We start from the raw sequence: 13,473 nt of genomic DNA, 5'->3' as shown, positions 1-13,473 counted from the left end.
TAGATAAAAATCGATGATTTTATTAAAAAAATGGGATTATTTATTTAAATTGGATTCATTTTTATCAAACTTATTTTAATTAATAAAATGCTTTTGGAGTAAAGGTAGTTTTCTGTTTAAGATACATGAATAATTTAGCTAATTCAGCATGAAATGGAGCTTCGTTATGTAGCATAAGGCTGTATATTCTGCAATATTTACATTTTTTATAAAACTTTCGGAATGAATCCAAGCTCTGCAAGCTGAGATAACATGCACTGCATTGATGCATTCACACAATTTCACAGTAACCGTGAGATAAATCATAAAACAAAGTTCAGGAATATTCCTTCATCCCATTGCTTTGCAAATCTAGGTACACTACAAACTGTATGATTGTTTGAAGAGAAATGCATCTGTACCACCAGGCTCTAAGTGGGAGGAGGAAGGGCAAGCAGTGAAAATGAAAGTGAAACCTCTAAGCAGCCTATAAATATAATATTAAAGAGCAGCTGTCATTTCATATCCATCATGGCAGCACCTGTTAGCGGGATCCACTCACCTGCTGCCCGCCATATCCCTCACTTTGGTGTGTGACTGCGGCATCACCGTCTGTCCCGTTAAAGTGACTGGGACTGTCGGTGAGTCAACAGTGGGTCAGAGGAGGAGCCACTGCGGGAAAGAGATGACAGTTGCTCTTTAAAAATTATGATTGAAGAATAGCGCTCGCACAATGTTGGAAAAGTGACACCATGCCGACAGACTGCTTGACAATCCAAAAGGTTTTTGATTGCGCAGAGATGGATGAACTCACATTGGAGTTAAGGGACAAGGAAGACCCAGAATAGTATACCGTTTGGGAAAACTGGTATCAATGGATAAATAATAGGAACATGAAATGTATAGCTTAGAAATATAGATTTATAGATACAGGAATAATTAGGAATGTATAAAAATGCATTTGAATAACAAATGATTATGTTAGTACTGTCAAAAAGGATTGTAACTTATATAAAACTATTTTAAAAAGTATTTGTATTTTAAAGTTTATAATTTTCAATAAAGGTTTAATTTTTTTTTAAAATTATGATTGAAATCGAGTTGATTTAAATCAAGCCTTTTTACTCGTGATTTAGATCCAGCCTGTAAAACACATATTAAACATTGCCCATTCCCCCTAAGCCAAAAGTGTGGGGGGGAAATTAACCAACACCCTGGATTCTAAACTCTGGTTTTATTGCCTGAAGAAACCACAACTAAATGAGGGTCAAAACTGACAGGAGTTAAAAACAGTTTACCAGTTAATGAGCAAATTGTGTGAACTCTACAGGAAAGCGTTAGAAATTAAAATCTCTACTTAAGATAACCTTTTCAAAGATGCTCTTACTTAGCTTCCACTTCCGATCTCAAAAAGACAGTGAAAGCTTCCGTGTCGTTGTGAGGACTTCGCCGCTTGATTTTCCTAAGCTGGTCAAGATCACTGTTGAAGGAGACAGGGGGGAGAAAAAAAAGAGAATCTTGAAAGAAGAAGAGCGAAGATTATAAACACGATCCAAGCTCATCCTCTGGAAGGGGCACCAGGATCCCAGCTGTGGCAAGCAGGTTACTATTAAATAACAAACATGTTATTTATATTTATAATTTTATTGTATGTTATCCTATAACTATTGTATTTGACCTGACTCTTGTTTTAAATTGGCCGTATAAGATTTTATTGGCGATATGTGTTTGAACCTTGTGCTTTTGATATGGCCTATGGCTCTGATGGCGAACCTATGGGATGCGTGCCACAGGTGCCACGCGGAGCCATTTGTAAGGCCACGCGAGACGTTGCCCTGTCAGCTCCTTTCTTTTGAGGCAGTTTTTCTTGAAGCCTCCAGAGCACGAAAAACCAGCCCGACAGGCAAACCAGAAGTTCGGGAACGGACTTCCGGTTTGCCCATAGGGCCAGTTTTTCCCACTCCGGAGGCTTCAGTGAAGCTCCTCCCCCCTATGCGGAGGCCGAGGTTTTCGCCCACCCCAGGCTCCTAAAAAGTCAATAAAGCTATCATACTACTACCAACAAAAATGGACTGGAGCTTTGCAAAGTATTTTTTTGCTTGCAATCCTAAAATGAAAAGAGTGGTACCTCGGTACTCATCGTTAATTGGTCCTGGGAGGCACGACGAATACCAAACTAATTTTTCCCACAAGGAATAATAGGATGAGTCACAACGCAGCCGAAATCGCCAAGTTCCAGCTGGTGCATTGAGTAGCAAAAGCATTTAAACCTATATACCGCTTCGCAGTGCTTCTACAGCCCTCTCTAAGCCGTTTACAGAGTCGGCCTCTTGCCCCCAACAATTTGGGTCCTCATTTTATGGGTCCTCGGAAGGACGGAAGGCTGAGTCGACCTTGAGCCTGGTGAGATTTGAACTGCCAAATTGCAGGCAATCAGGATTCAGCAGAAGTAGCCTGCAGCACTGCACTCTAACCACTGCGCCACCGTGGCTCTAAGTACCAAACAAACAATAAGTATGGGGACAAAATGTTTGTGTGAAAATGTGTTGAGTACCAAATTTGATGAATTTCGAAACAGCTGAGTACCAAGATGCCACAAAATTCGTTACTTATAAAGCCCTTCATGGTATTGTAACTGGGTACTTGAGAGACCGCCTGCTGCCAATTACCTCCAATAGACCGATTAGATCCCACAGATTAGGCCTCCTCCGAATTCCATCCGCCGGCCAGTGTCGACTGGCGAATACCCGGAGGAGAGCCTTCTCTGTGGCTGCTCTGACCCTCTGGAATGAGCTCCCCGTGGAGATTCGAACCCTCACCACCCTCCAGGCCTTCCGCAAAGCCCTTAAAACCTGGCTGTTCTGACAGGCCTGGGGCTAAAGAGTTTTTGCCCCCCCCCCTCGAATGGTATGGTTGTTGTGTGCTTTTAAATTGTGTATTGTTCTGTTCGTCTTTTTTATCCCTTATCTGTACCCCCTTCCCTGACTTGGATTGTGAGCCGCCCTGAGTCCCCTTCGGGGAAAAGGGCGGCATATAAATGCAATAAATTCAATTCAAAATTCAATTCAAAATTTGGTGCCTCTTGTTGGCAGCATTTTTCTCCACCCAGTTGTACTTGTAAAGTTGTAGAGTAACTTTGAAAAACATTTACATCGTTCAAACTTTACATCTGAGAGATGAACGTACCTGGACTTAAGGCAAAATTCACTTATTGCTCTCACGCCAGTGATGAAGTTATTCTTGGTGTACTTTGGTCCATAGTCTCTTTTTTTAAGCACAGCTTTCACTTGAAAAGAGAAGCGGGGAGGGGAAGATTTACACGCAGAGGTTGGGAGCTTATAAAATACAAGTCGGAAGCCGACTTACAACAGTTCGTTTAGTGAACATTCGGAGTTACAGCACTGAAAAAGGTGATTTATGACCATTGTTCACACTTATCATTGTTGCAGCATCTCTATGGCCCTGGGATTTACATTCAGATGCTTGACAACTGACTCACATTTATGACGGTTGCAGTATTCCCGGAGTCACATGATCCTCCTTTGCGACAAGCCAATTCAATGGGGAAACCAGATTCACTTAACAACTGTTGTTAATAATTTAAGAACTGCAGTGATTCACTTAATAAATGTCTTGAGAAAAAGTTATAAAATGGGGCAAAGCTCACTTAACAAATGTTTCACTTAGCAAAAGAAATTTTGGGCTCAATTATGGTTGCGTGTCAAGGACTCCTTGTGCTAATGTAACACATTTTCACCTACTGGATTAAGCCCACCAGCACTTATTCTAATTCATCATAAAGATTAGATGTGATCTGGTTGTAAAACTTGAAAAGTGAATGACAAAACCAAAAGGAGTTTCTCAGTCAGTAGAGCAGTGAGAATGATACTTTATTACCAACCAAGAATGGACTTATTTAAAAATTAAATTGGATTTGTAGTCTGAATACCCTTGTAGGTAAATACAGATTATTGTCTTTGGTAGCTTTATCAAAAAGGGATTCTAAGACCATCTTAAACATCTAGGCATGCCCACAGAAGGACATCAATTACCTTTGACTTGAATTGGTTGCTGTGGGAAAGGAATTTGATTGATAGCGTCTCGGGCTGGAAAAATAAAAGACATAGCCATATTGCTGTGTTTGTGTTGTAAGAATAAAACAGAAAGATATTAGGACAGCATTATTTGGCAAATGGAATGGACATTGGAAGAAAGCAATTTCAAATTTTCTACATAAATCTTCCAGGGATTTGTTTCAGGCATGAAATCCTATTATCTTTGCTACCAGTTTGGAACTGGGGAGCCCGCACTTCTGCACATGCGCAGAACCTTCTACGCATACGCAGAGCGTCTGTGGTGACGTCTGGGTGGGTGGAGCCTCCTGCCAGCGCCACCAGCTCGCCCAAACTGGGGCAAACTGGGAGAATAAAACCTCTTATTTATTTCCCTCCCGTGCTCCTCCACAATTCAAATTTTAATCGGTTCACTTGCCCACCAAAAAGACACAACAAAAGAAACACCCGTGTCTTGTGGATAGATTGTGGTATTTTGTCTTAAATGTCAGAAAGAAAGGAAGTGAGAATTCTTTTAGCTCTGAAATATTCTTTTGCATTCTAGGGCACAATTCACTCCAAGTTAAAAACTACACAATACCACTGATTTTACGAAGAGTAAAATGTATCACAGATACATGATCATACATCTTTAATTAGCAGCCTGAAGTATTGAGTTATGACCTCAGTAACAAAGTTACTATGTGGTTGCTTTATTTCCTGGACAGCAATCATATATCCGCTACCGGTAAATTGAAATTAATTCCACTAAATTAAATAAATTAGAATTCGCCTTCTGAATGGAAGACCTTGGCAAGAAAGTATCTTTCTGTTAATAACAAGCATGCTTGACTCATGGCATGAATTAAGTTTTTAGAAAAACACAACTCCTTTATTTTAAGACAAGAATTTCTCCTCGAACTTGGGAGAAAAAGGCAACAAAATCAGAATAATCTTTTCAATTAAATAAGATGCACAGAACAGACCTAAACGTACACATTTTTATTTGTTCCAATACACAGTGGGAACTTGTTGAGCCTCCTTGAAAGTAGAGTTGTTCCCAATAGAACTAATATTTTTTTAAAAAGCTAAAAGTTAGCTAAAAAGGTGTTTTCTGTTCTCATCTCTGCAGCATTAAAATTACAATCACACAGTTATTATATGATATGGGAATTAGAGAATAAAAATGGAAGATGGAAATAAAAGGAGATTAAAGAAGAGTAGAAAATATGTTCAGATAGAGATGTTAATATAATAATTGTTAGTATGAGGAGGATTATTATGCTTAATGTTATTATTACATTTTCATTATAAGATAAATTAAGAGGGGGAAATGAACAGGTTTACTGTGTTCAACTGTTTAATAGTCTATAATTCTAAGATTAGAGAATCAATGAATAATGTTGTAAACTTTGATGGTTTCTGCACAGAGATATTTGTGTCCAGACAAACACACTGTTTAAGGAAAGATGTAATGTTCATTTTTTTAAAAAAATAAAAAAACTTTTTAAAAAATACAGTCACATGTTTTCAATGGGGAAGCCAGAGCTAGAAGTCAAATATAATTCCTTTCATGTTTCCCAGTAGTATTTTCCCCCTGTAAAATGAACAGGGGGGGGGGGGGGGTTTGAGAAATTAACATGTAAACTCTGATCAGGAAAAAGAGTCACGTAAGAACATATCTTAACGGAGTATTGGTCATTTCAAGGAGGGTTACGCATCTTCTCTCTACATATATCTAAAAGGTCTAACAAAAATGTACTGCTCAAAAGAAAGAAAATCTCACTTATTTAACTAAAGGATAGTCAATCTCAGAGAGTGAAGTCCAAAATATATTGTACGGGTGGTCCTCGAGTTACAAAAGTTCATTCAGTGACAGTTCAAAGTTACGACGGCATGGAATAAAGCGGCGTTATGACCGCTTTTCACACTTATCACCATTGCAGCATCCCGACGGTCACAGGTTTTACACCTGGATGCTTGACCACTGGTTCATATTTATGACGGTTGTAGTGTCCCGGGGTCACGCATTCCCCTTGCATAACATTCGGACAATCAAAAGGGGTGGAGAACATTTAAGGGGAGCAGGATTGCTCCGTGAGGAAGCATCCTGAAACATCAGTGCCTTCTCCTATCATTTTCAGATGACTCAAAGTCGCGACCTGTTTTAAACCTGGTTAATTCTAATCACTTCATTACAGCATTGCTATCAAATAAATCTCTGGAGCAAAGAGGAACAGCTATAAGGTAAAGGTAAAGGTTCCCCTCGCACATGTGTGCTAGTCGTTCCCGACAAGGGGATGGTGCTCATCTCCGTTTCTAGGGGGCGCTGCTCATCTCCGTTTCAAAGCCAAAGAGCCAGCGCTGTCTGAAGACGTCACCGTGGTCATGTGGCTGGCATGACTCAATGCCAAAGGCGCATAGAACGCTGTTACCTTCCCACCAAAGGTGGTTCCTATTTTTCTATTTGCATTTTTATGTACTTTCGAACTGCTAGGTTGGCAGAATCTGGGACAAGTAATGGGAGCTCACTCCATTAGGCAGCACTAGGGATCCAAACCACCGAACTGTCGACCTTTCTGCTCGACAAGCTAAGCATCTTAGCCACTGAGCCACCGCGTATAGGAAGTACCTATACTGACCCCATAAACGCAGGTCGTGAACCTACCAGACGCTGTTTTCTGCGCGCTGCCTTCTGAGGCCGAAGAACTGGCATCTTGAGTTCTTGTGCTGTTTTTCTGATCGTTGGAGGAGCAAGCTCTGACTTGACTGGCGGGATGAGGGAGAGGCCTACCTGGCAGAATGGCCAGGGGTCTCCCAGGTTTAATGGGTACTTGCCAGCCTGATGGAAACATGAAAGTAGATGATCGTTTTAGAAGGCAGAAGAACACCTTTGGTCAATACTAAAAACCAGGTGAGAAGACATCACACTGTTATGATTATTGAAATGTTTGCTAGATGGGCTTCGGAAAGGACAATAGGAAGGTTGCAGAGAACAGGTCAAAGTTGGCAAAGGGAAAAGGATATTCAAGTGAGACAAAACTTTCCCCAAATGGAATACTGGTTATCACTAAACCTGATACAGCACAAAGAAAATAGCAGTCCCGTGCAAAAGAAATTTTTAAAAAGCCAAGAGGTACCAGATAACAGAGTTTTGGATCTCACACGTAATTACGAAACGGTAAATGTTAGTATTGCTGAACCGTTTTATGGCAAATTAAAATATTTCTCCAATACGAAGTTTATTTACTTCACATCCCCCAAATTCCACTCATCAGGAACAATGACTTTATTATGCTAACGGGATGGAGTAAAGTTAGCTTCTGCTTTAAATAGAATAATTTAAGACTACAGAGAAAGATTTGCAAAATAATAAATAAGACAAGATTATCCAACAACCAGACGGAGATTTATTTAAACAGAGTGAGCCTTTTTTTTTTCCTTTCAAGCTACTGACACACACAAAATGGCCTGAACCTGATATAAAAAGATAAAGATAAAGGTTCCCCTCACACTAGTCCTTCCCGACTCTAGGGGGCGGTACTCATCTCTGTTTCAAAGCCGAAGAGCCAGCACTGTCCGAAGACGTCTCTGTGGTCATGTGGCCGGCATGACTGAACACCGAAGGCGCACAGAACGCTGTTACCTTCCCACCAAAGGTGGTCCCTGTTTTTCTACTGGCATTTTTTACATGCCTTCAAACTGCTAAGTTGGCAGAAGCTGGGAAAAATAACGGGAGCTCACTCCGTTAAGTGATGCTAGGGATTTGAACCGCCAAACTGCCGACCTTTCTGATTGACCAGTGTCTTAGCCACTGAGCCATCGCGTTGAACTTGATATATTTACAAGCTAAAATAAATCTATGCAGAGTTTTATCTATTTTTGTATCTTGTATTTTGTAAATCTTGCCTTTTTTTATATAACTTTCAAATAAGGGGAAAAAAAAGAGAACCAGGTCATCCCCTGAAGAGGAGAATATGTAAACACAACAACGGATAGAGTGGATGGAGGGAGGAGTAGAAGGAAAGATAGGAAGGAGAGGAGAAAGGAGAGGAATAGGAGAAAGGGAAAGGCAGAGGAAGAATGGGAGGGAATGTAAGAGTAGGAAAGAGGGGAGGAATGGGAAGAAGAGGGGAAGGCTAAAGGGGAGGAAGGGGAAGGAGAGAAGGGAAAGGAGAGGAGGAAGGAAGGAAGGAAGGAGAGAAGAAAGGGGGTAGGAAGGAGGGACGGAAGGAGGGAGGGAAGGAAGGAGAGAAGAAAGGAGGGAAGGAAGGAGGGAAGGAAGGAGAGAAGGAGGGAAGGAAGGAGGGAATGTAGGAGAGAAGGAAGGGGGGAAGGAAAGAGGAAAGGAAGGGGGAAAGGAAGGAGAGAAGGAGAAAAGAAAGGGAAGGAAGGAAGGAGGGAAGGAAGGAGAGAAGGAGGGAAGGGGAAGGAGGAAGAGAAGGAAGGGGAGTAGGAGAGAAGAAACGAGGGAAGGAAAGAGGGAGGGAGGGAAGAAGAAGTAGGACCGTTGTAAGATAAGATGGATCTATGGGATGTTAAAAAAGCAATCTTCAAGTATATTGTCAACAGTAGGGAAAAATTGTTATAAATACATATTATTAAGAACAGTTATGAGATCATATAATTGTGAATGTATATATGAAATTGATAAAAAATAAAAAAATCTATGCAAGCAGCTAACAGCTGAATTCCCATGCAATATTAGGCTTGATTTTCATTTAACACATACAAGCCTGGTTGGGGAATTCTGGGAGTTGGAAGTCCCCCCCCCCCAAGCGTTGAAGTCGCCAAAGTTTGACACCTCTGATCAAAAAAATTATATTCTCGACACAGAAGTAATATTAGAATGATACCAAGTGCCACATTTAGACTTCTGCTGAACGAATGCTAACGAAGGAGAACAACCTTGCAAGCAATTACCAAGGTGGGCCAAGGTGGCGCAGTGGTTAAATGCAGCACTGCAGGCTACTGCTAGATCAGCAGTTCAGCGGTTCAAATCTCACCGGCTCAGGGTTGACTCAGCCTTCCATCCTTCCGAGGTGGGTAAAATGAGGACCCAGATTGTTGGGGGCAAGAGGCTGACTCTCTGTAAAACCGCTTAGAGAGGGCTGAAAGCCCTATGAAGCGGTATATAAGTCTAACTGCTATTGCTATTGCTATAATTACACCTCAATTCTCCTTCCACAGCTCTGGAGCTGTGGATCTTGTCCGCATATTGGTTTATATTGAATTGCTAAGGAAACCCTGCTAATGAGCGAGGCCAACGCCAGAAAAAAGCCTCTCGCCCAAACGTTTTAGCCCGTGTCTCGCTTAGCAACATGCACCGTGGGCCTCCGTGATGGTCATAAGTCGAGGACTGCCTGTATTAATACCCCCCTCCTCCATAAAAACCACCCCTCCCTCCCTGGACGGCCAAGAGGGCCCCTGGCAGCTCCTTCCAGGCCGGCCGGAGCTCCCCTCAGAGCCCAGGAACCACCGCCGGCCGCACTCACCGGGGCAGACCGGCGGGCACCGGGCCCCCCGACGCAGCAGCAGCAGCCGCAGCTGGCAAAAGGAGCGCCATCCCTTCCGCTGAGCGGCCAGAGCCGGCAGCATCCTCCTTCCGCGCTCGGGCTACGGGCGAAAGGAGAAGGAGGCCGGCGAGGAAATCGCCTCATGGGTGACTCTTCGCCCGGCCGGCTCTCCACAGACAAGGGGCCGCCATTTTGGGGAGCCGGAAACCGGATGAGGGGGGGGGAAAGGAAAAGGAAACCCGTGCCGCTCTGTCTCCCTCTTCTCTATGGTCCGCCTTGCGGGGCGCTACAACGCCGATAGAGGGAGAAAGGCAAGCGTTTTTCCCCCTCCCCTACGTCATTTCCTGTTCAGGCGTAACCATTTTCCCCTGGGTTCATCTCTTCTCTTCGCCCCCCCGCCATCTGAAATGGGACAGTCCATTTTAACCAGCACTCCCCTTGAGAGCGAAAACCAAGTTAATCTTGGTTAGTTTGCGTCCCTAGAACGAAGTAGGGCTGTGGACTGGACAGGGAAAGGAGGAGGGAAGGAAATTCCCGGTAGAAGACAAGTCAAGGAAGCTTTCAAGAAGAGACTGTCCGAAATGGTGTAGGGTCTCCTGCTTGGGCTGGACTAGATGACCTCCAAGCTCCCTTCCAACTCTGTTATTCTATTATTGTTCTGTTATTCGGAATTTGTGGGAGCTCCATCCCTGGAAGCTTTCAAGGAGAGACTGGAGGGCCCTCTGTCAGAAATGGTGCAAGGTGCTTCTGGGTGGGGGTTGGACTAGATGACCTCCAAGCTCCCTTCCAACTCTGTTAGACCAACAGACTAACAGTCTATTATCATTCTGTTATTCAGAGGTTGTGGGAGCTTCATCCCTGGAGGCTTTGAAGAAGAGACTGGACTGCCCTCTGTCAGAAATTGCTTAGGATCTCCTCCTTGAGGGTGGGGGTTGGACTAGATGACCTCCAAGCTCCCTTCTGACACTGTTATTCTGTAAGGATCTCCTGGGAGCTTCATTTCTCGTAGCTTTCAAGCCTCTTGCCCCCAACAATCTGGGTCCTCATTTTACCCACCTCCGAAGGACGGAAGGCTGAGTCAACCTTCAGCCTGGTGAGATTCAAACTGCCAAACTGCTGGCAGCCGGGGACCAGCAGAAGCTTGCAGTACTAATCACTCTAACCCACCATAGCTCTTTTTGCTGTAGTTGTGACATATCTTACAGAGGGCGAATTACGTCTTCTATTCCACAAGGGGGAAGCATTTGAGATAGAAAATGCGAGCAAGATGCAAATCCAAGCATCTCTGACTTTGAATTAGTCGATATTCAGATCTGACGGAATACCTCAACCAACGTAGTTTAACGAATTTCAGGATTTTTATCTTGTTGTAAAGGTGGAAGCCCGGTGGAACTTAGAATTCGTCCTGTGGCTTCATGCACCAATGGCTCTTGGAACGCAACCCCTAAACATGTGTTAAGAACGAATGCGAATTGAAGAGGCACTGTGGCTGAATATTGAAAATAAGGTCTTATACGAAGGCTCAGGAAACAAACAGAACTTGCCCTCAAGGGCTGTAGCAAAAAACGGCATTCATCTGAACCACTCAAATGAGGACGCAGATATACCGTATTTTTCAGAGTATAAGACGCACCTTTTCCCCCCTTAAAAGAGGGTGAAAATTTGGGTGCGTCTTATACACTGAATGTAGCCCCACCCACCGTCCCCCACCCTTTGGCCTCTGCCTCCCCGCAATTTATCTCCTTGCAGCAAACAGGGGAAATGGGGCTTGCAGAGGCTGGAATAGGCTATAGCAATCCCTGCAGCCTGAAACAGCTGATGATCAGGAGGCCCACACTGAAAATGAAAGTGAAACTTGCTGTTTGCTGCAGGAGGCATCCTGCAAGTGCTGGCAGCAGAGTCGGACAGTGAGGAGGTTGGGGAGGGACATGGGCCAGTCCCGGACCATGAGTGATGCCGCAGTGGTCTTAAAAGGGTTGAAAAATGTTCGTAGGTCACTTTTTTCATTCCCATTGTTAACTATGAATGAAACGTTGAACGAAATGGATTGCTGTGTAAGGCATGGGGTAGCTGTAATCTGATGTGACTGCAGCTCCTGTGAATGCAAGACAGGATTGCAATTGGATTTTCACACACACACACACACACACACATCCCAAAAGCAGAGATGCGACCATCTAGAAGGGAGCGATTTTTATTGGTGATGAAATACCTCATATACAAATACCTGATATCCAGCACGCCCGGAAACCAGAAACAGTGTTTTTGGCCTGGAAAATGGCCTGTTTTCAGACCATATTTGGGCCATTTTCAGGCTAATTTGGGGGCATTTTCAACAAATGGCCTGAAAAGAGGCTGGAAAATGGCCTGAAAACTGCCCCCCAAATGTCCAAAACCATGCCATTTTTGGCCCAAAACTATCTGAAAAACAGCCACAAAACAGCCTGAAAACAGCCCCCAAAATGCTCCCAAAACAGACATGGGCATGCTGGCCAGCTAGTTTCTGGCGTGTGCATATGCACACGCATTCTGATTTGGGCACTTGGTGCCGAAAAGGTTCACCATCACTGATGAAAGAGGGGCACAATCAATTACAAGGGGAGGGAGGGGGGAGAAGCGTTTTGCCCAATCCTGCAGAAAGCCCTGGGTATTTCCAATTTTCAGAACCATCAAATTCATTATTATTATTATTACTTTTTGCTGATTTAAGCAACCCTCCAAACCAGTATGGATTTCAGCATTCTTTTCACAGGTACCGGCACGGATAATTCGCCGTTGTGATCCAATTTGTAAATCAGCGGGGGCCACTAAATTGTGGGGTTAAAAAGAGAGAGAGGGAAAAAAGCAATTGAGGCTACTTTTTTTCCGTTCGTGTCAGCAGGCTGCCACGATTACGCTTATTAGATTTCTTTGAAAGGTTTTCACATTTTTCTCAAATATGCAGGAGGATTATTTCCCCTTAGAGGCTGGCATTAGCATTTTGTGCTCTGGTCTTCGAAGACAGGGGGGGGGGGGGATGATGAATTTTTCAATCCTCCCTCCCTTAATTTATGCTCTCAGCCCATGGGATCTTGAGAGGCAGCAACAATCTGCTACCTAAAATTGATTCTGTTACCAAGGGCAAAAAGACCATCCTCTCTCTACGCCATTTAAACAAAAAAAGGTGTAATGTATGTCAGCAAAACTAGTCTAACTGCAAAATGCTAAACTAAAACAAGATATACAGTATAGGTGGTACCTGGCTCCATAGTACTAATTGTGAGAGGGATCTTGGAGTCCTAGTGGACAACCATTTAAATAGGAGCCAGCCGTGTGCAGCAGCTGCCAAAAAAGCCAACACAATTCTAGGCTGCATCAACAGAGGGAGAGAATCAAGATCACGTGAAGGGTTAATACCACTTTATAAGGCCTTGGTAAGGCCACACTTGGAATACAACATCCAGTTTTGGTCGCCAGGATGTAGAAAAGATGTTGAGATTCTAGAAAGAGTGCGGAGAAGAGCAACCAAGAGGATTAGGGGACTGGAGACTAAAACATGAAGAATGGTTGCAGGAACTGGGCATGGCTAGTTTAATGAACAGAAGGACCAGGGGAGACATGATAGCATTGTCCCAATATCTCAGGGGCTGCCCCAAAGAAGAGGGAGTCAAGCTATTCTCCAAAGCACCTGAGGGTAGGGCAAAAAGCAATGGGTGGAAACTAATCACGGAGAGAAGCAACTTAGAACTGAGGAGAAATTTCCTGACAGTTAGAACAAAGAACCAGTGGAACAGAAGTTGCCTCCAGAAGTTGTGAATGCCCCAACACTGGAAGTCTTTAAGATGTTGGACACCCATTTGTCTGAAGTGGTGTAGGGTTTCCTGCTTAAGCAGAGGGTTGGACTAGAAGACCTCCAAGGCCCCTTTCAATTCTGTTATTCTATATTT

General features: G+C 43.5%; 1 protein-coding gene across 1 annotated transcript in view; it reads right to left on the bottom strand.

The window, feature by feature from the left end:
* Positions 1-9,773, bottom strand: part of SLC30A9 (solute carrier family 30 member 9) — a 31,565-nt gene extending 21,792 nt beyond the window's left edge. Inside the window, exons 1-5 of the mRNA XM_032224572.1 lie at positions 9,527-9,773; positions 6,700-6,873; positions 4,032-4,085; positions 3,166-3,265; positions 1,367-1,459 (exon numbers count right to left, since the gene is read on the bottom strand). Of these exons, the coding sequence (XP_032080463.1) occupies positions 1,367-1,459; positions 3,166-3,265; positions 4,032-4,085; positions 6,700-6,873; positions 9,527-9,629 (524 nt within the window). The 5' untranslated portion in view covers positions 9,630-9,773. The remainder of the gene's footprint in view (positions 1-1,366; positions 1,460-3,165; positions 3,266-4,031; positions 4,086-6,699; positions 6,874-9,526) is intronic.
* Positions 9,774-13,473: the final 3,700 nt, after the last annotated feature.

The sequence above is a fragment of the Thamnophis elegans genome, chromosome 9 (assembly GCF_009769535.1).
Source record: "Thamnophis elegans isolate rThaEle1 chromosome 9, rThaEle1.pri, whole genome shotgun sequence".
Classification (NCBI taxonomy): domain Eukaryota; kingdom Metazoa; phylum Chordata; class Lepidosauria; order Squamata; family Colubridae; genus Thamnophis; species Thamnophis elegans.
This window is presented reverse-complemented; position numbering and strand designations above follow the sequence as displayed.